This window comes from Nannobrachium achirus, assembly GCF_963921795.1.
Source record: "Nannobrachium achirus genome assembly, chromosome: 5".
Lineage (NCBI taxonomy): Eukaryota > Metazoa > Chordata > Actinopteri > Myctophiformes > Myctophidae > Nannobrachium > Nannobrachium achirus.
The window spans coordinates 27,994,230-28,021,074 of record NC_137814.1 but is presented as its reverse complement, the minus strand read 5'-3'; the positions used below and the strand labels follow the sequence as shown (position 1 = coordinate 28,021,074).

Below are 26,845 nucleotides of genomic sequence, written 5' to 3'. Positions count from 1 at the left end.
GTCTCTAATTCATGAAAAATGTTTGCTTTGTATTTTTATTTTTTGAAAATGTTTTGAAATAATAATAATTAAAAACAAGGGATATTTATTCACTCATGACCCATAAATATTGGTCCACGACCCACAAATGGGTCCTGACCCAGTGTTTGAGAAAGTTTGCATTAGACCACATACCCCCATTTGATACAGCCTTTTCTTTTCTTTTTTCCATAGTATCTCTGACTGGGTGGGACCCCATACCAATCCTCATTAAATTAACTCTGACTGTGTACAAATGTATAGCTACACTTGTCTTGTACAGGATAGTTATGGCGTGTGATAGGTACACAGATAAGGGTTCATTTGAACCCCCTTTTCCCCTGACCCAACGTTGAGAAACAGTGCTTTAAAGTTTAAATCCCCATTGAAAGTTTAAAGCCCAATTTAAATCGTAAAAAAATATATAGGCATATCGCATATGCCATATGTATGTTTATAATGATCACAAAGTCCCGATTAATGCCACTGAAGAAAGGCTTTAAAATAAATAAAAATAAAAATAAATAAACCATGGAAAAGGAAATAAAATAGGCTACTTCAAAGGTTGTGCAGTTACAACGAGAACAATTAAGATACACTTTTGAGAAAGCGTATTAGATTCCTTCATAATAATATACGTTGTCTTACCGATTTCAGGATCTCATGAATGACACGAGATACTTGCTATTTTGTAGCCATTCAGAGCATTGTGTAGTCCTAGCAACAGGAGGCTTACGTCAATTTGTAGGGAGCATAGGTAGGGAGGAGTTTATTACCATAGTTACTCACAAAGACATCGGGTTTAGAATCCTATAGCCCGGAAGGATAAAAGCGTTGGTTGGCGTGGTTGTCTCAAGCCCCCAGAACCCAGGGCTAGATTTGAAGCAACCCCGATGATGGCCAAAGTTGGAACTGCAGCCTAAACGCGCATTTTGGTCCCGCCCCCTCCACTCCTTCCTGTGAGCGGAGAGCAGCGTGACGTCATTTGTGGTCTCGAATAGTGGCCAATTTCCCCCAGAATGCACCTGGATTAGCTACATGCTAGCACGTAGCCGTTGCTTCAAAACGCCACTGAGCACTTGCATTGAAATGATAGTGGGGGCGGGGCTCGTCCGCTCTCTATTTTATATATACTCTATGGGTTGTCTAGCAACCGCTGACGCTAGCTGCTGTGAACGCATAGGCTACCTGTGTGCTGTGCTGTTGCTGTGTGATGCTGTTGGGATAGTAGGGATCGAATATCTTATATCTATTCTATTCTGGATGATGTTGTCTATCCTGTTTCTCTGACTTCAGAGACCCTTTTATTTCACTTCCAATTTCACTTAAAATTGGTATAGACCTGAAAATATATTTTCTGTTGACTAAAAACAGAAAACAAAACTTTAACATGAACAATCAATCAGTTGAAATAGTTATAAGAAGTACCGTACATCTTTACACAAAAAGAGAGACTCATGTCCAATATTTCTCCTTCTTTATTACCAAGTAAAACAGGAATTACATTATATTGACTTTTTTATATATTTACTCTCAAAATCTTTGGATGGGAAATTTACATGAAATGTTTGCATATTCTGTGTCCTTATGCAGTGAGTAGAATACAGACAAGTTATTTTTATAGAAAAAATAAACTTACACAAAGTATCTAATATTGCTTGAAATATGCAAACAACACATAAGGCAAAATAAATAAAAGAAACAAACCCATAAGCATCATCAACAGAAACACTTTTTGAGCTACAGCTTCTACTCGACTGAAGAACCGTTTTGTATTTTTCTTAAATTATTTTCTCAAAACATCGGTAAGGCTTTTAAATTAAATGTTGCAACCAGGACCAAATGGTGAGTCAAGTCGACACTATATTTATATATAGTGCATTGTATAAAATGCAATGCTCAGTCACACATATCAAGTATTACTGATATGATATCAAGCATAAAATTAAAAATTAATAATGGTTGACATAAGGCTATGTTCAGATTGGCAACCAAAATCCAATATTTGGCCTTTACAGATTGGAATCAAATCTGATTTCTAAAGATGTGTGAGCTTGTATCTCTGCTATTTTCGCCAGCTGCACCAGCGAGGAGTGGTTTCGGAGCAGGTTATTGTAATAGGTTGACGCCCCTCGCGGCTTGGGAGCTTTTGGCTGGTGGAGACGACGGAGGCGTGCCGTCTCAAGCGGACTTGATCCATGTGAGACACCACCTAGCGAGCTAAAGTGAGCGAGACAGAATCGTAAATCTTCATCCCCCCGACTTTCGGCACCTACGCGTGGTCTGAAGGGTGCGTAACCAAAAGCTCCCAAGCAGCAGGGGGCGTGAGCTTTTATAATAACCTACTCCGAATCCACTCGCAGCATTATTCACACATACTGTATTTTGTAACATCATTACCACAGCAACAAATGCAGATACTGTTGTAGGTCAACAATGTCTGAATACACAAATCGGATCAGATCACTTGCAAATGTGTGGACAGTCAGTCCTAAACATCAGATTTGAGAAACAAATCGGATTTGCCTGCAGTCTGAACAAAGCCTAACTGATGACTCCATGGAATGGTGTGACTCTGAGGTGTCGTGGGTTGTGTGGATTTCAAACACAGGCTGTCAAACTATACGTACAGTATTACAGAGTTGCAAAACGAATGAATGCATGCCAAAGATATGGACGATGATTTCACCAGTCAAGGTGCGACAACAGCACAATAGTGAGTCAACATGAAAGTGAAGGTCTGGATTCAATAATGCATGAACAATGAACATTTCCAAATGATAACATTTGCATTGTATTGGGGGAAAATGGTGACAAAAGCAGACTAATGGAGATTTCATGCGGTATCATATGTTATTTACCACCGATGGTCAGATGTTTTTTCTTTTTTTTAGAAATCCACACTGAAATAATAGTTGGGATGAACTGAGATTTGAACGATTTTAAAACCTAATGCATTATGGGAGTTAGCATCAATAAATTAACAGACAATCACAGACATCATAAATCCAAAGAGATATTTGAAACATATTTGTATGTACAATTTTTACACTTAGTTTTTAAATATTGCTATTAGAAAATGATAAAACACCTATTTACTCCACATGGTGGAAAAAAACAAGAACATAAACGAGAGGGACGTGTAATAGTGCTTGATAGACGTTGGATTTCCTTACTCTCCATAATGCTAACCCTGACAATGACCTCAGATGACGTTTCCGCTCAACGGCCATATTATCAAACAATAGTCAAAGGCAACTCTTTCACTTTGGCTCTATTTGCCCATTCCCATAAAGTTGACTGCTTTTAAACATAAGTGACATGCAAGTTATTTAGTGGAAGAGTGCTCAAATCTGAGACGAGTTTGAATGTTCATATAGTACTGTACTACTATGCCTTGAAGTTTGTTTACATGGGTCCAGAATATTCCATTGCTGTCTGAGCAGAAACATGATTTAAGTTTCTGCTCAGGGAGCAATAAGAGATTAGATCTGAATGTGCTGAACAGAAAATTATACTTGAGGTGGCAGTGTAACTTAAGCATTAGATTTCCTCTAATGTCACATGTCATTAAGCCAAACAATACCCTGGTGTGTCTGTACGTGTGCGTGTGTGTGTGTGTGTGTGTGTGTGTGTGTGTGTGTGTGTGTGTGTGTGTGTGTGTGTGTGTGTGTGTGCGTGTGCGTGTGCGTGTGAGTTCTCGTCCTGACCTCACATCTTCCACCATGAATCCCTTGCAACTCAAGTTAAAGTTAGATATGTCAATGAGTAATCAGCTCTAGAAACAGGAATGGTCCATATATGGCCTTTTCCACGCCATGGTGCCGGCTCAACTCGCCTATTTTGGTTTTCCATTGTCAAAGGTATTATTACCTAGAATCTGGTACCTGGTATGTTTATTTTTGATCACCTCCGTTGAGGTTCCAAGCGTGCTGAGTTGATACCAAAAGGTGATGAGAGAATACTGCATATTACTACTGATTGGTCAGAGAGAAGCATCACATAGGCTCATTACATCATGAGCGACATCCCTATACGACATGGAAGCTCCCGAATACCGTTAACTAACTCTTAAACTAGTCGTTGTAAATGTGAAATGGATCAGTATTGAGCAACTGCTTCTTACCCAATGTTACCAGAAACAGACTTTGCTGGACTGTACAGGTGACAGAGATAGTTTCCTGACAGAAACAGAGATAGTTTCCAGACATCATTGGCGCTAGCAATATCTTTAACTTAGCATTGTTTAGCACAAGCAGCTACCGTACATTGAGGGGATCCTATCTGTAGTGGAAAAGTAAGCGGGTCGAGTTGAGCCGGTACCAGGAAAGCACCTACAGCCTTCAGCACTGGTAGACACGGGATGGGTCCATTACTCCATAGTCTTCTCTTCAGACAGTCAAAAGCCAACGATTCTCCTGGTTTCATTCATTTGGTTCATAACAGCGTTGGTCACTAATTGTCAGCCAAATATTTACCTATGGGGTAAAATCACAAAGAAGGGATAAAGACAGTAATCAGCTTAAGACAGAGGTCTTCAATGTTTTCAGGCCAAGGACCCCTTAGCTGAGAGAGATGAAGCAGGGACCCCCATATTCCATATACTGTAGTTTCATCGTTTGACAGCACAATCATCAGTGTATTTTGGATTCATGTCAATTTGTGTTTTCAGATATTTAACTCTGAGGACGCCCTAGGGGTCCCGGACCCCCTGTTGAAGACCCCTGGCTTAAGAAGCATTGTTACCGGTACCACTATCACATTACAATGATTACATTTGGATATTTTTCTCCTTACTTTATGAGAAGTTATTACATCATCAGTTGCTCTGAGCCTCAATACAGATGTTTTAAGGCAGTGGTTCTCTCAAAGTATGGTCCGAGGTTACCCTCAGGGGTCCTTGAGAGTGCTTCTGGGGGTCCCCAGCTATAATAGTTACAGCTAGGAACCAAATGGACCCAAACCAAATGGACCCTTACATTGTACATTTAGTTTCTCGTTGTAAACCTTCTGAGGAATGGGGGTCCATGGCCTAATAATGCACACCGAAACTGGGGGTCTTTGAAATAAAAAAAAGTTTGAGATCACAGAACATCTAGCTGGTATGAGTTGAAAAAGCAGTCAAGACATCAATCCTACTCAAACCAGTGTTCATTTTGTCGACTAAGACTAAAATACTATAAGATTTTGATATTTTGTTGATAAGACTAGAATAAATGTACTAAAACAATTTCAGAAGACTAAGACTAAGACTATTATTTGTGTTATTCAAAAGACTAAGTCTAAGACTAATGGCTGTAAAAAATAACACTGGTATGTAACTGCAATCAAATGAAAGCCAAATACATATTTTATGTATGGTTTAATTTGACCAAGTAACGGGCAGTAGATGACAATGACTTGTTCAGAGTTATGTGGTTATATTTTGCCCAAAAGACTAAGACTAAAATATTTCGATATTTAGTCGACTTTTAGAAGACTAGACTTGATAAAAAACAATTTCAGAAGACTAAGACAGGACTAAATCAAAATTTGCTGAAAAAAATTAACACTGACTCAAGTCAAACTTACCTGCAGTGAATCTTTTCTTCACCAGTGACAGCCTGTAACCGGTCCCCACCAGCTGGATGTCACAGCCTGACAGAGTGGTCCCCTCACTGGTGAACTGAACGGCCAGCTGGGAAGGCCTGCTGGGACCCTCTGTCAGCTGGAAGCGGCCCAGCAGAGCCCCTACTCCTGCAGGAGGCACAACATGGCACAATGCTGACGGTGGCATTTAATTAAAGGCCCACTTCACCTCTGGGACAACCAGATCTTATTTTATTGTTGTTTGGGACATGATCAACACAATCCTGAGTTATTTTTTGTGTTCAAACTAGTGATGCATTTTGCATCATATGATGCAGCATGATGCATCATATGATGCAAAATGCATCACTAGTCATGCTGAAATACTAAAATATTTCAAAACACAGATTGAAGAACATTCATGGGGGTCCTTGTACCCAGGGCCCAGAATTTGGTCCAACCTCCCAGTATCAGGGCAGACTCTAACCACAAGGCCACTGAACTGAGGTTTGGTAGTAAAGGAAAATAAGGGAAATTTACTCATGACCCATAAAAATGGGTCTGGGTCCCTGACCCAGTGATTGGGAACCACTGGAGACCATGTTGTATTAACCATACAGATCCATACATTTCGTAGTCATTTCTCAGATTCTCAGTTTAACGGATTATGAGAACAGACAAGACGGTAGAAAGAGATGATGTATGAATAAGTATGAATAACGAGACATTAAGGTGTCTCAACATAAATAAGGGAGGACAGGTATTATTTAAACATGAGAGATGTAGGCCTACCTCCGTTTTCCGACCTCTGAGACAGGCTCTGTATCTTCCACAACATTGTCTGCTGTTCAGGGTTCCTTCAGGAGAAAACAACATATTACACCAAGACTCTTTTATTGCTTTATTTTAGATTAGAAAAGTTGTGAAACGGGACATTCTGCACAATAACTACCTTCTACTTACTGTACTTTAAGTACATTTTGATACCAATACTTTTGTACTTTTTACTCAAGTACATTTTTAATTCCAGGCTTTTGCTTGTAACAGAATATTTCTACATTGCAGTATTGATTCTTTTACTTAGGTCAGGGGTCTTTAACAGGGGGTCCGGGACCCCTAGGGGGTCCTCAGAGTTACTACAGGGGGTCCTCCAAATCTTCCAAACCTTTTTATATTAACAACTTGAACCCTAATGTCTGAGAACTGTAGCAAAAAATTGCAGATTTAAAACGGCTATTTTCGGCTATTTTCTAGATCGGCTATTTAGAAGAGAAAGTTTATTACGTATTGACGTTTCAAGTGGTTAAATATCTGAAAACACAAATTGACATGAATCAAAAATACACTGACGAATGTGCTGTCAAACGATGAAACTACATGGAATCTATGAAAAAGTTGTGGGTCCCTGCTTCATCTCTCTCTCAACTAAGGGGTCCTTGGCCTGAAAACGTTGAAGACCCCTGACTTAGGTGAAGAATTTGAGTGCTTTTCCCCACCACTGATTCTCACCAGGTGGCTGGAGGGATCATGGCTTGGAGTTTGGACACGCCCCCGTCTACAGGCACCAGGAAGTTGATGTTGTGCAGCGGTGCGGGGGAGGCCATGGCCTCCGTGTTGTATTTATAGTCTATCCTCAGGTCTGTGCACGTGACGTCACCTCGCCAGCTCACCGCCAGGTTGAGAGGAGTGGACTGGATGCCCTCTGCTGACACCTGAGGAGGGAGTACAGTGTACAGTACAGGGAGAGTGTTTTTTGCAGGTCTTTCAGTCCGAGTGTATCAAAAAAGAAACTGGGTTAAGGCAACAGAAGCTTGTGATTGGCTACGCGGCGGTGTCGAAAGTCGGGGGGACGGAGATACACCTAAACCTAACCTTAACCCTAACCTTAGCCTCAGTAAAACTAACGCTGGCGAATGCTAACCTGCTGAATGCTAACCTGGTGAATGCTAACCTGGTAACCTGCCGACGCTGGTAAATGCTAAGCTGGTGAATGTTAAACTGGTCAGACCAATGGTGCTTAACCAGTTGCTTTTTTGATACACTCGGACTGAAAGACCTGCAAAAAACACTCTCCCGTACAGTACACACATGCTTATGGCTCACACAAGTACAAAAGTAGTATTACTATGGTTTTACATGCAAATACATTGAAAATAGAATGTATTCATTACTGTGGTTTTATCAACAAACACATTTGATTATAATGGTCACGACAAGTGTAAATTGTGTAAATATAGTAGGGGTGTAATGATATAGTAACTGAATCGTTTTTTTCTTTTTTTTATCATTTTAAATTATTGAATCGAATCGTATCGCCATGAATGAAGTATCGTGGTTCAAATGTATCATTACACCCCTAGTAAATAGTGTAACTTATTCAAAGGGATAGCTAAATGCACAGCAAAAGCCCAATCTCAGTAGATGGATTTACATTGCAGTTCACCTGATATTTAATCATATCAACATTGTAGTAGGTCGCCTGGGGCTTCTGCTCGGCCACACTCCTTAGATGGCTCATCAGGTTCGGCATATTCACCCAGAATTCCTTCGTGTCAACATCTTCCGTTGTCAGATCACTAGGGTAAGTTCACAGGGTCAGGGTGTGAGTGCTTGAATGCTTGAATTCCATGTGAATGAACATCAAAAGTCCATAACTATACATGGGCTGTATACCAAAACCAAACACTACTAAGAATTGCATTCGCAGCAGACGGACAACATCCTTAAACACTTAAGCCCTTACACAGTATACACCTTACTTCATTGTACCACAATGAATAGCAAAAATAGCCAATCTACAAGCCCACACAAAGACAGACAGATAGAGGGATAGAGCAGAGTTTCAAGTGAGCTTGTAGATCTTAATCATTTACCGTGCAAGATTGCTGTGAGGTTGTAGATCTCCTTGTAGACTGAATTTAAAATTTGTAATGGTTTTGAACCTTTTCGAAAATGTTGTATAATGACATGCCCAAAACAGGGATGCCAGGGTGCCAGTGGTTAAATGAAACTATTATAAAAAATAAAAGAAACTATTATTTCAGCAGTCTGTGTGTGTGTGTGTGTGTGTGTGTGTGTGTGTGTGTGTGTGTGTGTGTGTGTGTGTGTGTGTGTGTGTGTGTGTGTGTGCGTGCGTGCGTGCGTGCGTGCGTGCGTGCGTGCGTGCGTGCGTGCGTGCGTGCGTGCGTGCGTGCGTGAGATTCCTACCAGCACAGCAGTTGGGGGTTTGGGAGGACCTGCTCCAGTTGGCTGTAGTTGCTGATGCAGAAGGTGAGGATGGGTTGCGTGGGGTGACTGGCAAAGTGCCTGGTGATGCCCGCAGGGAAGGACAGCACCATCTCCCCTGTAATCTTCACCACACACCTGGGAGGGAAAGGAGAAGAGCAGCATAAGTTTGACCAAAAACCCAGAAGTCCTTGCGCAGTCAAATCTGCACTGTGCTCATTTAACCACTTTCAACCATTTTCAACTTTCCAAAATATAAAGTAGCGAAAATAGGTGATCTACAAGCTCGCAACAGCACTGTGAGCTTGTAGATCTGTTATTTTCACAATAATTGTGAAAATATAATCACCTGCCCACAATATTATGAAAGTGGTTAATCTCTCTGTAGGTTTTTTAACCAATGAAAAGTAAAACAAGGACTTGTGACTAAATACTAGCAACACTTGTATTGGGTTCCATTTCCTGAATAGGTTTTGGACATACAATGGTTTCCCCTGACAGTGACAATATTGCTTGTATGTGTCTACCAGCTGCCCCGCCTCCCCGTTTCTCTCTCTGTCTCAACACTTGCTGGCAGGAGGAGAACGATGTCGCCAATTCAAGTCTATTTTCTTCAAAGATAGATAGAAATATACTGGCGACTATTAGAGACAATATAACCCTAGCGCAATTCTGCTTTTTTGATGCAATTAGGCTACAGAGCGCATTTGTGCATGATGTCTATGGTGCTAGTTCGTTTTAGTTAGGCTATAGGCTCTACTCTGACTGATATTTGCTCCAGAGTAGGCTAGTCTATATTTCACATTATACAGAGCGCATTGGTGCATGTTGTCTATTGCGCTAGGGTTATATTGTCTCTAATAGTCGCTACGACTCGCCAGTATATTTCTATCTATCTAAATAGACTTGAAATGGCGACATCGTTCTCCTCCTGCCAGCGAGTGTTGAGACAGAGAGAGAAACAGGGAGGCGGGGCGGGGGGCGATCTTCCTCAATGGAGCCGGTAGACACATACAAGCGACAATATTAGTGTGAATATGTTGACCTTACTTGCTGGGATCGGCTCCTTTGAAATAGGCGTTGATGGTCTCAGTGAAGGCAGCAGCCACTGGCAGAGTGTCCTGAGGTCCCATGGTGAGTGGACTGGGTCCCCTGGAACATCCTGAAGCACACACGCACGCACGCGCGCACACGCACACGCACACATACACGCACACGCGCACGCACGCACGCACACACACACACACACACACACACACACACACACACACACACACACACACACACACACACACACACACACACACACACACACAGTAAAACATTGATTGCAAGGTGGTCTTCTAAGCACAGAGTAGAGTCAAATGATCAGGTATTACAAACAGAGTCGGGGGGAGGGGGGTGTATACAGCAAGCCAACCAAATAGAAACTAAACTCAGTGTTTGTAATAAATGTATAAAGGGTACTCCAAACAACCACAGGTGCTAAAACGGAGCCAAGAATTGAAAGGGGCAGGAAACACACTAGGACCAAAGAAAAAAGAAGAAGAAAAATGCAAGTCTAGGTACAAGTAAATAACTAGAAGGCAACATAGAGAAACCCCTTGCACAGTGGATGGAACACTCGCTGAACGGATATCTGCATCCACAGTTCCACACAAGACAGGACTACACTGAAAGACTAAAGTGCTAAAGCGCTTCCCTTTAACTGTCTAATAGTCAGGGGGGTCACACCAAATTCTGGGCCCTGGGTACAAGGATTCACTGCGGGCCCCCCATGAATGTTAACTATTGAAAAATAGCAGATATACAAGCTCACAGCGTGGCACCGAGTGCCGCGCTGCAAGCTTGTAGATCTACTATTTTTGAAAAATCGTGAAAATGTGTGCAAGAAACCTATGTCAAGGACCCCCAAGATGATATGTATTTGGCCACGGACCCCGATCTCAAAATATTTAGTTCCAGGGACCCCCAGAAGCAAAATTTGAGTTAGAAATGTTCGCTTAAAAAATACATATATTCAAAGATTTTCACACATTTTCACAACTTTTCAAAAATAGCAGATCTACAAGCTCGCAGCGCGGCACTCGGTGCCGCGCTGTGAGCTTGTATATCTGCTATTTTTCAATAGATAAAGTTATTAGGGCCCCTCCACCTTGGGCCCCAGTAAACTCAGTCCCACTTTCCTACCCCTTGTGACGCCCCTGCTAATAGTATACAGGGCAGCCCATGCACCGGTGTTTACCAGGGAAGTGGCTGCTGCGCTTGACTCACCTTCGAAGGCTAAATAAAACCTGCCATGATCAAACCACACCAGGGGCTGTGGGCCCTCTGAAGGGTTACGTGGAGAATGAAAGGAGGAGTGAAGAATGAGAGGAGGAGACAGCGGGGGGGAAGAGAAACACACAAGAATGAGAGACACAGAGAGGAAGACCCATCACAGCACTGTATGGATGGGACACACACATCGGGCGCTTTTCCACCGGCAAAGAACCGGATCGGGTTTGTTCTCCCGCCTATGGGATGAACCAGAGGTGAGCTTTTCCACCGAGAACCGAGTTGGTTTCCGAACCGTAAAAGTTGGTTCGGAACGGGAACCACAAAATCCTTGTTTCCTCTGGTTCAATCTGGTTCAATCTGGTGGTAAACGCAAGCCGGTTCGCGGCCGGTTCGCAAGAACGAACCAAGGTTCCAGGAATGTTGAACGGCACTGGTTCTTGAACCAAGGTTCTTTTGGTGGAAAAGGCCCAATAGAGATGGGGGGACAACAGGCATGGACATGGAACATACACTGTCACTGGTCATTTAATCTCGTTCAGCCTTGTGTCCCTTTTTGGGGATGTCATTATAAGTGAAATCATTCTAAATGTTTCCAAAATGTGTCACTTTTTCTTTGCTCATATAAAAGCATCAACGTACTGTCACTGCCATGAGTGAAGTTAGGCCAGCAGTTTCAACATTTTCAGGCTGTGACCCCAGAAATAATCATATTTGAACCGGGGACCCCCCATCCTGACAAGCACTTGTAATGTAGGAGGCATTCAATGTTGTTTGACTCAATTCCACAGATAAATATTGTGAAAATAGCTTGCATTATATACTGTAGGTTGAAGCTTATACAGTAGATCGGCTATTATCAAAATGTGTACCTCTTTCTTATATTAGTTGAAAAGTCTTTATAATGTAGTATATTTTGTCGATTACTTTTGATGCAGTAATGGTCTTTTTCTTTGCTTTGTTTGTGTTAAAAAGGTCCTTAAATTGTCACTTCACTGTTATCTGGGACCCCCTCCCAAAAATAAATTAGAGGACTCGTAGCAGCAGGTCTCGCCCAGAGCTGTTGGTCACCTGTGTTGGAGACGGTGAGTCCTAAGGTGGGCGTGGAGGCGGCGCTGTGCGAGGTGACGGAGGAGATGGAGGAGGAGCTCTCTGCCCGGGCCAGGGGGGCGAAGGGCGGGGGGCTGCCTGACACCGGAGGACTGAACGGCCGAGCCTGGACCGAAAGAAAGACAAGTAATGATAATAATTAGACCTATCAGTAAAAAGGAAAAATAAATAAAAGGATAGGAATTAGGTTGAAGTACAGGTAGAACACAGGTATGATAAACCTCTTAAAGGTCTTGTGACGTCAACAAAATTAGGCTCAGAAAAGTGAGTTAATTTGCCTCTGGACGTACACATCATCATCCAGGGGAGGGTGTGGTTGTAGGGGAGGGTGTATCACCTTTGATGTTACTTTCCATTGTGTTTGTATCGTTCCAATGCACCATTTACCAGTTCAGTTGTTGTGTTCACCCTCACCTACAACCACATCCTCCCCTGGATGATGATGCGTACGTCCAGAGGCAAAATAACTCACTTTTCTGAGCCTAATTATTTAAAAAAAAACTACAGATTACAGAAAAAACACTAAATGTTGAATGTTCCGTTTTTTTGGGGTGTAATTGAGGTCAGGAAAAAGACACCCTTTTTTTTTATGTCATAAGACCTTTACGTCAGGTAGGATATCTTTAGCAGCAGTGGGAAATGTGCAAGAAGGCAGACAACAAAACAGAGAGAAGACAGAGCTTGTTCTTCATGTCATGGCCCAGGGTGAACAACACCCAACCTGTACGCCTCAGAGACATAGACAGAGACAGAGAGAGAGAGCATGGGAACACATACCAGGTCAGAGATTGGTTTCCCTGGTGGTAGTTTTGGTCTTGAGGAGGGTCTTGGGGGTGGAGGCGGGGGGACAGGGCTCCCTCCTGACTGGGGCGTGGCAGAGCGAGCCGGAGAAGCGGGACCTGTGGACCATCACAAAATGTACGGTATGTCTCTCAACAAGTCTTTTATCATAGTCAAAAAGGTTTGTTTTCATTTTTTGTCATGCAACAAAATAAGAAGTAGGATTCAGCATGATTGCATTGAATATCAAGTCTGTGTGTTAAATACATATTTAACCAATATGAAAAGTATTAATAACAGCTTGTGACTAAATGATAACTACATTGGATCGGATGCATTGATGCACATTTTGGTCGCTCAGTAAGATTTCGGCCTGACAACAACAATAGTATGATTCTTAACTAGCATTGCCATCTGTCAGCTCTAGTGGACAGCCATGTGTTCAACTAGGAATAATTTTGTGCTAATTGTGTGTTACTGTACTCATACAATAAAAACATACTACAGTAGCAGCCTCCCTGAAAGTAGTCTATTATGCATTAGATGCATGAAGAAAAAATAAATAGAATTTATGTAAACCTGTGATTTGACAATAAAACTGCTTCTGGTTCTAATTTGTATACATACAAATTACCCCTCAGACTGTAGACCTTTGTCATTGCTGACCCCTGGAAGATTTCCGTATTTATGTGTGCGTACCAAAATGTGTGCGAGTGTGGCGAGTTGTGTGTGTGTATGTGTGCGCGTACTGTATGTGTGTGTGTGTGTGTGTGTGTGGGTGTGTGTGTATGTGCGCGTGTTTGTGTCTATCCAATGAGACGCGTCGGTGGGCGTGGACTGGGAGCGAGAAACGGGGAGGAGGGGGAACGGGGGGCGGTCTGCCTCAACCAAGCCTGTAACCGCTCGCTCACATCCCTCACAGGTCCGCCTCCTGTTGATGTGACCAACAGCGACAGAGACCCCCCCAGAGCGCCCGGCCAGGATGGTCATATTTTCAAAATAATTCCTTTCAATCTGGGAGCAAAAAGTGTTCCTGTTTGACAACTCTGTCATTTCCAACCTGACACTGCATCGTTGTCACAACCACAAGAAGTCCATGTTTACTGTTTTTTTTAGCTAGGCTATTTGTGCAAAAAATGATAAAAATCAATAGTGCTAAAGATGACAAAATTTTTTAGCACAGCAATGGTTCCAATATTGCATATGAACGCCCTGTGCGAGCACTCTGGACATGATATCCCAAGAGCTCCTTCGCTCATTAAAAGCCCCTTAAGGTGTATGAAGTAGTATCAATACTCACTGCTGCATGCGTACGGTCCTGGGGAAGACATGATAGACCTGTAGGGGAGAGGAGGTGGCGTTCCCCTGAAGCTGGGGGTCAGCTCCCTGGGTGAACCCCCATAGTCTGGGGGCTCATCCCTTAGGTACGCCCCCTCTGGAGTTCTCTTCCCCCCAGCGGGCCCCAGGACCAGCGGGGACGGGACGCCCGTCCGCGGGGACCTGCGATCCGCCGGGAGGGGGGGCGGGGGGCTGGTGGGGGCTGGGGACGAGCGGCACTCTGCGAGCACCGCGAAACGCAGCACCTCCTCATCGAACGCCTCCTCGTCGAGGTGGAGCGGCGGCGAGATGGAGACGGGGGAGAAGTCGGGGGGTAGCGGCGGCGCCGGCTCGTCCGGAGGAGGCCCCAGGACGATGGACGGCGGCGAGTCTGGCGGGGAGAAAGGGGGCGGGGATCTAAGGGCGAACGCCGGAGGGGAGAAGGGCGGAGGGGAGGGTGGCGGCTCATCTGGGGGCGGGCCGGGTGAGACGGGCGAGACCCATGGGCTGGAGGGCGTGGACGATGGCGTGTCCGGGGGCGGGGACTCGGGAGGCGGGGGAGGCGCAGGCTCATTCGGTGGAGGCGGCCTCTCAAAAGTGATCCACCTGGGGGACACCTGGGTGTCCTCGGTGGGCCGCAAGCTTTCCCCCCCCGAGCCAAACACGTCGTCCATGTCGGGACCGGGGGAGCGTCGGTAGGAGGGTGAGTGGACGTTCAGATAGATGGGGGCAGAACTTCGGCCGAATCTTCCGTTGGGCAGATCGACTGTGTGGGGACAAAATGGGGGGAAACAAATGAGTTTCATTTAGGGATTGCGAAATTCTTCACCTAATGCATACATGGGCAACTGGCGGCCCCCACCTTCACTTTATGCGGCCTGCATGTTAATGTTGGAATATACTCATAGATTAGAAGCTATTAGTAGCTTAAGGATTACTACTAGCTTTTTTTAAGACCCATTGTATTTGTATTCAAGTTCATAAAGTTAACACAAGAACATATAAATGCATTTGAAATTAAATTAAAACGTTACTTGTCAGGATTCCAATTAATAAGAACTAAAAGTTATTCAGGATTCCAATTCAAAAATAGAAAAAAATGCAGATCTACAAGCTCAAAATGCGTCTCACTGCGACGCATTTTGAGCTTGTAGAATGGCTATTTTTGACTGCATATGAGTGAGTGTGAAAATATAGTGACCCTCCCCATCATCAAAGTTGCCCACCCCTGACCTAATGGATCTAATCCCAAACTTCAGCTTGGTAGGGCTGCAGATAATCAATATACCAACATTTAGCTAGCACAGAACGGCTGCTATGAATTTTGTCAGAAACGGATACGATATGATATATCGGTGCATCCCTAGTTTCATTACATGACAGGTGTGGTGAGATGCAATGGTTTAAAAGTCGACTTTACCGGAAGGGTCTGGAGGATAGCTGTAATGACTGGCCGACTGAATGTGTTTCGGAGGAAGAGGAGGAGGAGCTAAAACAAAAGACGACAACACGTTGGCAAACATGTTAATTGCTCAACAAGTGCAAGTCACACGATAGAGCTGAAGAGTTACGTAACGATCATTCGGGACGCCTCACCTCCTGTCGGAAAGCCTCTGGTCAAAGGAGACTCGGGCCGTGGTCCTGAATCTGAGCACACGTCCCCAGGAACCACTGTGACAGTGAAACAATGAATGTCACCTCTGTAACTTGCTTGCACAACATAAAACCATGCCAGTCAAATGTCATATTGAGCACTGTCTATCATGAGTATTATGTTGGTAACTGTGGATATACTTTATGAACTACTGAGCTGTATGACTGACCATCATATCTGGAGTAGTTGGTGTCTTGAGGTGCTCCAAAGAAAGTGGGTACGTGCTGGTATAATCTGTCACTGCAAGAGATAAGAGAAACAAATTAGATCGAACTCCATAAAGCTGCAATCCCTGATCATTTTAGCGAATAAAACGTAATTTTATGCATGTTAAATACACATCTGTGGTGATTAGGGGTGGTGGTCTCCCTCCCTACTGCAACGCATTGTGAGCTTGTAGATTGGCTTTTTTCAAATGGTGGTTAATGTATGTTTTGTAATAATAATTCAAATCTACAAGTAATTATTAAATATGTTTTCAAATAAATGTAGTGGAGTAAAAGTACAATATTTGGATCCTAGATGTAGTGGAGTAGAATTAAAAGTATTGGAAATTGAAAATATTCAAGTAAATACAAATACCTCAAAACTGTACTTAAAGTACTGAATCTGACCTTTGTGTCTCAGGGCCGGGGCTTGGTGTGGGGGTGGAGCGTCGGGGTCTAGCGATCTCCTCACCTACGACAAAACAGCGAAAGAATCATCAGCTTAATTAACACATCTGCACTGCTCCGATTCCGACTTCAAATTCATTTTGCTGCATCAAGCGTTCACCACCAGGTACAAAACAGTGGGTGCTATAGTTTTGCGCACGCTTCGCACAAATAATTAGTTACGAAAAATGCATTTGTCTCATGGTGCATTGTTGCGATGTAGGTCGCATTTACTATGAAAACCTGCAGCTCATGTGCGTCAGTCAGTCACGCTCCATATATGGCCAAGACAGAATTAATTTGCAAGTGTGACTCTTTTATGCCCATATATGGAGATATGATGATGCCATCAATATTAAGCCCATATCTGGGAATTCCCATACAGTAGGCCTATATGGACAACAGATATATGACTGTCTCTGTTGTTTCAGCGCGAGGTCACTTCTCGTAAAACTGTGTATAATCAAGGGTGCCACCAGAATGTCAAGTGACAAGTGAAGTGGGATAAAGGGATGTACTTACAAGAGAGGTTTCTTTTCATCTGTCCCTGTAACAGAAACAAACCGAACATGAGCATGACAAAATCAAACAACATCCCTGACTCAAACTTTCAATACCCTTTTGTAAACTATATAGTAAAACTTCAAAGCAGTGGTGGAAAAAGTTTAATACCGCCACGATGTAGAAATACTCTTCTACTGTTACAGGTAAATGTCCTGTCCGCCAAAAGTACTGCAGCAAAATGTACTTAAACTACCAAAATTAAATGTAGCCGTGTTTTGAAAACATATACATGTGTGATTATTTTTTCTTAAAAATAGCAGATCTTCAAGCATTACATTGTGATGCGTTGTGAGCTGGTAGATCAGCTATTTTTGAATAGCTGACATAGAATATGTCAGGGTTTTGAATAATAAAAATCGAATAACTAGCAACTAATGTTTTCAATAGTGGAGTAAAAAGTACAGTATTTGCCTCTGAGGTGTATTGGAGTAGAGGTCTAAAGAAATGAAAAATAGAAGCACTCACGTAAAGTAAAGTAAAAGTACCTCAAAGTTGTACTTAGGTACAGTATTTGAGTAAATGTACTTGTTACTTTCCACCAATACCTCAAAGCAAACACGGGACGCAGACTGTGAAACAATTGTTTGGGGGTCTTTTGGGCTGCAGAGATTAAAATAGCCAGCAGGGGGTGCATGAAACTCACCGGGCTGCGTCTCTGAGACCAGCAAAAAGGAAGAGAGAACACACCTGGTCAGAGAGTGAGTGACAAATCAGTCAAATAGACACAAACTAAAATCACACACGACACACCTCTTTACTGTGAAGGAGTATATATATATATATATATATATATATATATATATATATATATATGTGTGTGTGTGTGTGTGTGTGTGTGTGTGTGTCACCGCTAGATCGAGAATCAGTTAGATCGAGAAGCGGAGCGCTCGTCGTGCGGCGCGGGGCGGAACAAGCGGTCGCTTTGATCCACAACAACGACAACGTAGCGTCGGCAGGAATGATAGCGCCTCACCCCACGGAGGTTAAGGTTAGGGTTAGGGTTAGGCATAGTTTTACTGAGGTTAAGGTTAGGGTTAGAGTTAGGCATAGTAAGCTAATGGCTAAACACAGCTGAGCTAGGCTAGTAGATAAACCAGAGATAAACAAAGAAAGAGGGGTCGCAAACGAGTGACGTCAGCGACTACAAAAGTGAATGGCTGTTGTCGCCATCTCATGGTGATTACGCAGAATTACACAGGTGCGCTGATAAGAGACTATCAAAGTGAATTGATCCAGGTGGCGGTAGAATAGGGGTGTGTGGTGAACGACAAAACGAGTGCTCTTACCACGATCTAACTGAGTTACCCAATCTAACTGTAACATATATATACAGTATAACAGAGTGTTTGGTCAGTAACAGGGGGCTCCTCATCACAACAGCTCTTTAGTAACAGATAATACATTTTCCATACACCATACAGGATAATAGGGACATAGGGACATATAGACGTAAACACTAGGTCAAACGTAGGAGCGGTATCCACGCACGGCTCAAAAAAGTGAAAGTAGAAGATAATTTGGATCTCGGGATCCACATGAGAATGGCATGCCATTTGATGTCAGTCAACTATGACGTCAGCCGTCTATGACATATCTATGATGTACGTACCGGTAGGACTCCAATTTTGGGCATGGTTTCAGCCCGATCAGAGCCCCATTGACTTCATTTATAACATTAAATTCAATATTTCAAATTATACAACAGGTATTTCCGACAAAGCAATCTGATTGGTTGAAATAGCTATCTACCCGTGGTGATATTGAGCATTATTGAACGGGTCTTATCAAACAAAGAAATCAGCCGCGCGGGTCGCAAAAAAGCTGCCGGCTAGCTATCATTGTTTTCGTAGGCGATGCCTTGTACGCTAGCAGTTTCATGTGAGGTTCAGGGACATAATAGCTATTAAATGTGGCATTAAATTACACATTTCTCTCTTAATATTTAATTTCAATGAAATGAAGTTGATGTGTTTTTTTTAAGGATAACTGTTGTATAATCGCAATATTAGTAACACTTGAGGGTGTGTGTTATCATGATTATCGGCACTTCTGCGCTGCCTACGAAATTCGCCTTCGGCTCGTTCCTGCAGCAACGCAGGCATGCCGTTATTCACGATAACACACCCTCTCGTGTAATATTGCTTAAAAGTATCGAACCTTTTTATTTTATTTTTTGTGAATGTTTGTCTATGACCTACTGGCAGTGTGTGTACATGAAATTGTCACTCGGCCATGCCGTTTGCGAGATTAGCTCGTAAAATTGGGCAGACAAAATTGGAACTGGGACAATATACATTTTAAGCTGATAAATTATCTCTCCTAATAGAATAAAATTGGTATCCCAACCTGAAAATGTATTTTCCCTGTCTCTTCAAAGAGCTGGAGAGACAGGGAACAAATACTCTATAGCAATCGGAATATAGAGTTTTTTAATAAAAAACATAACACTTACACCCCTTTTACTGCAAAGCCTTCATAATGCAATGCAAGCCATAACACCACCACCATAGATAGTGTGCAGAATCTATCAGTGCTATGGTGGTGGTACCCGACATTCACTGACATCCCAAAGTTACACCGATGTCGGTGACCCTTGAAATCTGTGACACCAAGAGTCAAATGAATACAGTAGCTGACTGTGACATATAGTGTGACAAATCAATAAGCTTAATGTGGGTGTTATGATTACTGGTCATTATGTAATACACACACTCTGAGAGTAAGGTTTAAATAAAGTGTGTGTGTGTGTGGGGGGGGGCAAGCTATAATACTAATTTATATGCTGTAGTATGATGGTGTTGCATAAATAGAAACTGATCTTCAGGATTGAAGATCAATTCATACTACGGGGTATAAATTAGGCTTAAAGCTACAATCCAGATGTACTTATATCAATTAATAAAATATTATTTTAATCCATCTGTGCTGTAGAAGTATGTTAATGCAATATAACTACATGTAGCACGTCTGCAGTGGTTGGAGATGGTCTCCCTATACTCCATTGAGAGAGGAGGTAGGAGGACACCTACTGGTTCCCAAGTTAGCCCTGCCTGAAGCCATTTAGACCTGGTACGCATTATTGCGTATTATTATTTTATGCTTTAACTATTGAAAAATAGCAGATCTACAAGCTCACAGCGCGGCACTTGGTCCACGCTGCGAGCTTGTAGATCTGCTATTTTTGAAAAATCGTGAAAATTTGAATTTTGACCCGATTCTATGATTCAGAAGACTTCTAAGTGTATTCTGAATCCTTCTAAGGTATTTTGAAAAACATACGATTCTACATCAATGGTTCTCAAACTTTTTCATGTGAACGACCCCCAAAATGATATGTGTCCACGGACCCCCAACTCAAAATATTTAGTTCCAGGGACCACCCAGAAGCGAAATGTGAGTTACAAACGTTCGCTTTAAAAATACATATATCATCAAAAAACACATTTTCACGACTTTTTCAAAAGTAGCAGATCTACAAGCTCGCAGCGTGGCACTCGGTGCCGCGCTGTGAGCTTGTATATTTGCTATTTTTCAATAGTTAAAGCATTAAATAATTCTAGGCCTACAGTAAATGGATTAAAGCTCATGCCGTACAGAATGTGGCCAAGTAGGGATTGCTTGCTTCTAGCCTTGGATGAGCGGTAGAAAGTTGGGACCCTGGTTCGAATCCCAGATATAACATAAAAGTTATGGATTGCAGCTTTAATGGGTGGTCTTTGTCATAAAAGCGTAATACATTCTGTTGGAGGGGATAGAGACATAACATGCAGAGAAAGGGGTTACATCTGGCAATTTACTCTATGTATAAACTAGCACCGAAAGGCCAAACCATCAAACACATATTGTAACAAGTGAATCCATGCTGTGACCAGTGAATTTATATCCCATCCAGTGTCACACGCTGAAAATAGACTCGTAGAGCTTATAGATCTGCTCTTTTCGAGCATGCGACGCAATCTAACGACGAAGTATTAAAGAACGTGACAGACTTACCGGGCTTCGCTTCTACAAGATGAACAACATAGGAGAGAACAAAGAAAATATGTGAACAAGGAAGCAAAAGGCAGAGATAAAATATATGTCTGAGAGAAAGTGAGAGAATGACAAAAACAAAAATTAAGATTCCAATATACATCATTTAAAAAAAATACTTAAGCTGAAGGGAGAGCATACATTGGTGTAAGCATTGCTATCGTTCCTGTTTTATTCAAGTGTAACACAACAGGACAAATGATTGAGAACACTCACCAGAGAGGGAGACAAAGCCAGGCCTCCTACCGAGGCCTTCAGCTCGTCCACGCTCGGGACCACACATTTGGCACTATCAGACGCCAGCGGCTTGATCTTGATTTTAAACTTTTTCCTGCTTTCTTCGTCGTCCTCCGAGTCGCTGGAGGAAAAGAACTGCTTCCCTTTGGAAGCTGGTGAAGATTTGTCAAGGAGGACACATGGCCGTTGTGTTAAGATGATGGGTTCAGAAAGTTATAAGCAATAAGAGCCACACAAACTCCACAGGCAAGGTAATGATTATAATGTAAAGATCGACTTGGGGCATTTGGAATTTTGTGAGCTGTCAACATCACATCTAATCAACATTGAAATATCTTATTTCAACTAATCTAAGCTCATTCTGTCATGTCATGTCATGTCATGTCATGTCATGTCATGTCATGTCATGTCATGTCATGTCATGTCATGTCATGCCATGCCATCTCATCTCATCTATTCTCATCCTCTCCTCTCATCTCATCTTCATATGTCACCCCATTCTCACTCATCTCCAGCACACCCAAGAAAGACACCCAAGTGGGGACCTTCCTTCTCTGTCTCTACCTGCTATGCCCCAGTTAAAGAACAATACACACTGTTTCATCTCTGCCATATCTTCCAGCTCAGGGTGGAGGAGCACTCCAGTCACAGCACTCTCAGATCACATTACGTATCCGGTGTGCTATTTCTACTGCACTTTCCTGGTAACAGCAGAATCAAAACTCAAAGAGTGTGCAATCTCAAATGCTCTTGTTTCTTGTCTTCCTACTATTAGCAAAAAATACGTCCAGGAATCTTCAATATACGGAAATGATTTCATTTGTTTACTGTGTTTACTAGTGTGTGTATTATGTAGGCAGAGAGTATGGCTTGATTTGTAATCGCCTATTTTTTAAACTAAATTTAAATCAGGCTTAACCTCTGGAAACATAATATGTGGTTGAAATGTTGTCTACACCAGTGATTCTCAAAGTGACGTCCAGGGTCCCCCAGGAGCAAATGGACCCTAAGGGTAACTCTCTGAGATAATGATCTATACAGGTCCATTTGTAGCCCTGGCAGTCCCCGGACCAGAAACTGAGAAACAGTACCTTACAAAACCAATGTGTATGGGCGCCAAATGAGGAAAACACGTTTTGCACATGCCATTGTCAGAACATCATACAGCTAGGCGTTTACTGACAATAGACATCCCAGAATGCAATGTCTTGCTGCCCTTCACTTCCTGTCATCCTCTAGCCTGGTATAACCAGCCTAGATACTAATGCATCTAGCTAACTAACTGCAGTGTCCCTCCTTGTTTTAACATGGGTGGATGATGGTATAGCTGCAGCTAAGCTAGTCATCCTCTGCCCCCATGCAGGAGGGCTCATGTTTGGTGTGGTCAGTGGAGGGGGTGGGGGGGATTCTATTGATTTGGCCTATTTAATGGGAAGCACTCGTTCGATGTGTCGCTCAGCCAAACAGGTCAGTAGCTTTACAGGCAGGATATCATCACCCTCTTCACCACCGGGCCTGAGACTGAAGCCTTCCTCGTCCACATCAGGGGAGGCCTGCGGAATAATGAAACAACAACAACACCCGTCAGAGGGGCTTCATTCTTCTCTAGCCTATCACATGTTCAGTGGTGGACAAGCAGCTCCAGTACTTGAGTTCAAGTTTAGTACTGTAGGTCAAATACACCCTAACTCAACTACAAGTGAAAGGTTGCTCTGTCAAATTTGTTCTTTAGTTAGAGCAGCTACTGTACTTCAAAAGTAAAGTATTCAAAAGTGCATGTTTTTAATAATAAAAAATAATAATAGCAAGCTCACAATCCATGTAGTGCATGGCTGTATTGTAATTTAAAATAATAAGCTCATATTAATATTTTGATGATGTCATTGTGGGGATGCGCAATTATAAGCCAATCAAATTAATTGTCTGTATAGCCTGACTATTATGACTATTTACTGTACTGGTCAGCTGTTGTTGGGCAGATTACACTGAGACAGTTTCAGACTGTTTGAGGATCCACAGAGAGATCCAGGAGAGAGACCACATGAACTACTGTATCATACTATTATAATTTCGGGGCTGACAGCGGACCTTTAAGTACAGTAATCAAGTAAATGTACTTCGTCAGTGTCCGCCTATCACATATTTAAAATACACTGAACCCCCTTCTCATTTCTGCAAAATCTGCTTATAAAACACAGATCAAATTCCACCCAGACATCTTGCATGAGAGGGTTAGCTTGCTGATTTAAAAAGCATGCTGACTCATAGCATATACTGTAATGTGCAACTGTCAATCGGTCCTTGCAGATTGCCATCTTGAAGCCAGGTGGCCCATGATAATGACGTCCACAGCACGGCGAACACCCGTCGTGGCGAAGTCTCGTGCTCGCTCAGAAACACAGCAATGGAGGGAGGTAGAGGAGAGGGAGCTATGTTGTGGATACTCACATATCTGTCCCAGTCGATCTCCCCGTAGAAGCCATTGGGTGCCCCGTTAGCCTTTTTCTGTCAAGACAGGATAGTCGCAAGAGGATAAAACATGTTTTTAGATGCTACCACCAGTGTCGCTAAACTGCAGGACCCCCATTTGCAAAGCTGTTATGCCAGAGACCCCATAAGAGAAGTTAAACATTTTTTACAAGCTCACAATGTGTCACGAGATAACAATTTGTGAGCTTGCAGATCTGCTATTTTGAGATTAGGGTTTAAAATAGGGTTAAAAGTATTCATTTTGCCGGGGACCCCCGGGAACCCCCTCAAGTACCCCTGGGGGCCTCTGGACTCCACTCTACAGAAACATAACACAACACAAAGCCTCTCAAGTCAGTATTAATAAACCCCATATTCACATGACGGCCATTTTTTTCTTACATCATGGCTACCAGAACGGTTTAGTCGATTTTAAGATTCTCTCATTTGTTTATAAAGCTCAAACTGAGTTGGCCCCTTCTGACATTTTAACCCCTCCTTCTACGTCCAGGTCCCTCATGTCGTCTGAGTTGGAGGTCCTAGTTGTCCCAGTGGTTCCTAGTGGTTCCGGCAAAGACTCCAGGGTGACCCATAGACTGTGACCGTGCCTTTGCTGTCTCAGCCATTGGACTGTGGACAGCATTCCCCTCCAAATCCTATCTGCTCCCTCCACTGAATCTTTAAAGCCCAGACTCAAGACTCTCTTTTATTCACTAGCGTTTCTGTTTGAATGCGCCTGATGTGACAGATCTTTATAGTTGTTTGTTTTTATTGTTTTAAGCGATGATTCTTTATTTGTGTTTTTGTTGCCTGGTGATTGTTCATTTGAGCCTTTGAGTGGTATGCCTTTGTTGTTTATTATGTCTATGTTTTTTTTAGATGCGATTTTAGCTACATCCTGGTCTGACAGCACTTTGGTCGACCAAAGTTGTTCTGTCATATCTACAAACAACAGCTGACCTTAAGTTTCCACTGCCTACTATCGCTTGAGTTAAATAAATTGCAACTTGTTGCACAAACCTTAAACACCTATCAATGTAGTATTTTCACAAATGTTTACCCAAGGGGAGAGCGCTGCTCATTAACCCATTTAGGCCTGAACACATTATGACGCAATATTTTATGCTTTAAATATAAAAAAATAGCAGATATACAAGCTCACAGCGCGGCACCGAGTGCCGCGCTGCGAGCTTGTAGATCTGCTATTTTTGAAAAATCGTGAAAATTAGAATTTTTACCCGATTCTATAAGTGTCTTTTGTATCCTTCTAAGGTTGTCAGCAATCTGGCCAGCCATCGTCAAAGAAAAGGTCCTTTTCACTTAACTGGAGCTCAGTTAGTCTGTTCTTGAGAGACTACTATGTCAGTGGTGCTCAAACCTTTTCATGTGAAGGACCCCCAAAATGATATTTATCTAGCCACGGACCGCCATTTCAAAATATCTAGTTCCAGGGACCACCCAGAAGCAAAATTTGAGTTACAAACGTTCGCTTTGAAAATACATATATTCAAAGATTTGCACACATTTTCACGACTTTTTCAAAAATAGCAGATCTACAAGCTCGCGGCGCGGCACTCGGTGCCGCGCTGTGAGCTTGTATATCTGCTATTTTTCACTGGTTAAAGCATTCAATAATTTTAGGCCTAAATAGAGAACATACTAGAGAAAGGTTTGAAAGGAGAATCAGAAAAATCTATGGTACATACGCTTCTTTTCTTTCCACTTCCAGACCCCTCTTTGTCAGGTGAGCTACTGTTTGTTGGGGAAACAAAGAAAAGCAAGTCAACGCCATTAAATTATATTCAAACGTGTAAAAGAATTTTCTCACCGCCAGCTCAGGTCTTAAATGAAATCCTGCAAATTTGGTACAGTATGTCATGCGCTTTTATCAAAGTTGCGTAGCAGTTACATTTTGCATCACCGCTGGCGATGGCAGGCAGAAACCAGAAAACTTAGCTAGAAGTTACAGTAATACTACTTTTCATTGGTAAAATTGCTATTTTGTGCGACAGTATACAATTAGTATACTGTCGCACAAAGATAGGGCGTTCATTTATGAAAACACACAAAAATAATAAATATGGAGATACAAGGTTTCTGCCCGACAATAACAATATTTTAAGTAATTCAGCATACTCACGTTGAATCCGTGTCCTTGTCTTTCCTCCGTAAGCCCAAGGCCTTCCTGGTGCGATTTTTCAGTCCTAGAGAGTGGAAAGAGAGATACAGCACAGAGTGGATGAGTTAACAGAGATGGAGAGAGAGTTACAGCATACAGTAAATGGTGCATTTATATAGCGCTTTTATCCAAAGCGCTTTACAGAGATTGTGCATTACATTCACCCATTCACGCACACATTCATACACCGGTGGCGGAGGAAACCATGCAAGGCACCAACCTGCTCACCGTGAGCAACTAGGGGTTCAGAGTCTTGCCCAAGGACCCTTCGACATTAACTCAGGGGGAGCCCGGATTCGAACTGGGAACCCTTCGGGAACCCTTCGTGCTCTAATAACGGTTTCTCTACCCCTGAGCTATGCCGCCCCCTACAGTGGATGAGTTAACAAAGAGGGAGAGAGAGAGAGAAGGAACAGAAAGTGATGGAGGAAAAGGATAAAATTGTACAGTGGATGGGTGAAAAGAGAGAGGGAGAGATAGAGAGAGATTAGCGGTTTTGGAGTTCCATATGAAGTGGACTGTCTTGGCAGTGTGTGTAAAACGTAGTATTGACTCCAGACCGCACAGCAGAGAGGGGACCTCGGGTCAACACTTCCTGGAGATAATACACCAATACTCATAACATCATCCACTACAAAAGCTAACAGAGGTTTTAAAAAAAGAACTAGAGCACACAGTACGTCATTAGCAAAGGCAATCTCCTAAAGTGTTGGAAGGCTAAATGTACAAAATGGAGGGTGGTGGGGAAAGCCAAGGGTGATG

The 26,845-nt window shown here is 42.7% G+C and overlaps 1 protein-coding gene across 1 annotated transcript; it reads right to left on the bottom strand.

Moving 5' to 3' along the window:
* Window positions 1-4,473: 4,473 nt before the first annotated feature.
* On the bottom strand, window positions 4,474-26,103 carry LOC308284966 (SH3-containing GRB2-like protein 3-interacting protein 1; the record flags this gene model as incomplete). Its single annotated transcript, XM_080725689.1, has 23 exons — window positions 26,045-26,103; window positions 25,611-25,656; window positions 23,884-23,940; window positions 22,934-22,988; window positions 21,415-21,587; window positions 21,160-21,171; window positions 17,810-17,821; window positions 17,125-17,149; window positions 16,564-16,627; window positions 16,119-16,189; window positions 15,892-15,966; window positions 15,716-15,784; window positions 14,279-15,061; window positions 12,976-13,097; window positions 12,160-12,304; window positions 11,086-11,142; window positions 9,862-9,973; window positions 8,794-8,949; window positions 8,030-8,162; window positions 7,096-7,298; window positions 6,379-6,443; window positions 5,590-5,754; window positions 4,474-4,496 (listed from the first exon to the last, which is right to left on the bottom strand). The coding sequence occupies exons 8-23, from the start codon at window positions 17,141-17,143 to the stop codon at window positions 4,474-4,476; spliced, it is 2,262 nt and encodes a 753-aa protein (XP_080581815.1). The 5' UTR covers window positions 17,144-17,149; window positions 17,810-17,821; window positions 21,160-21,171; window positions 21,415-21,587; window positions 22,934-22,988; window positions 23,884-23,940; window positions 25,611-25,656; window positions 26,045-26,103.
* Window positions 26,104-26,845: the final 742 nt, after the last annotated feature.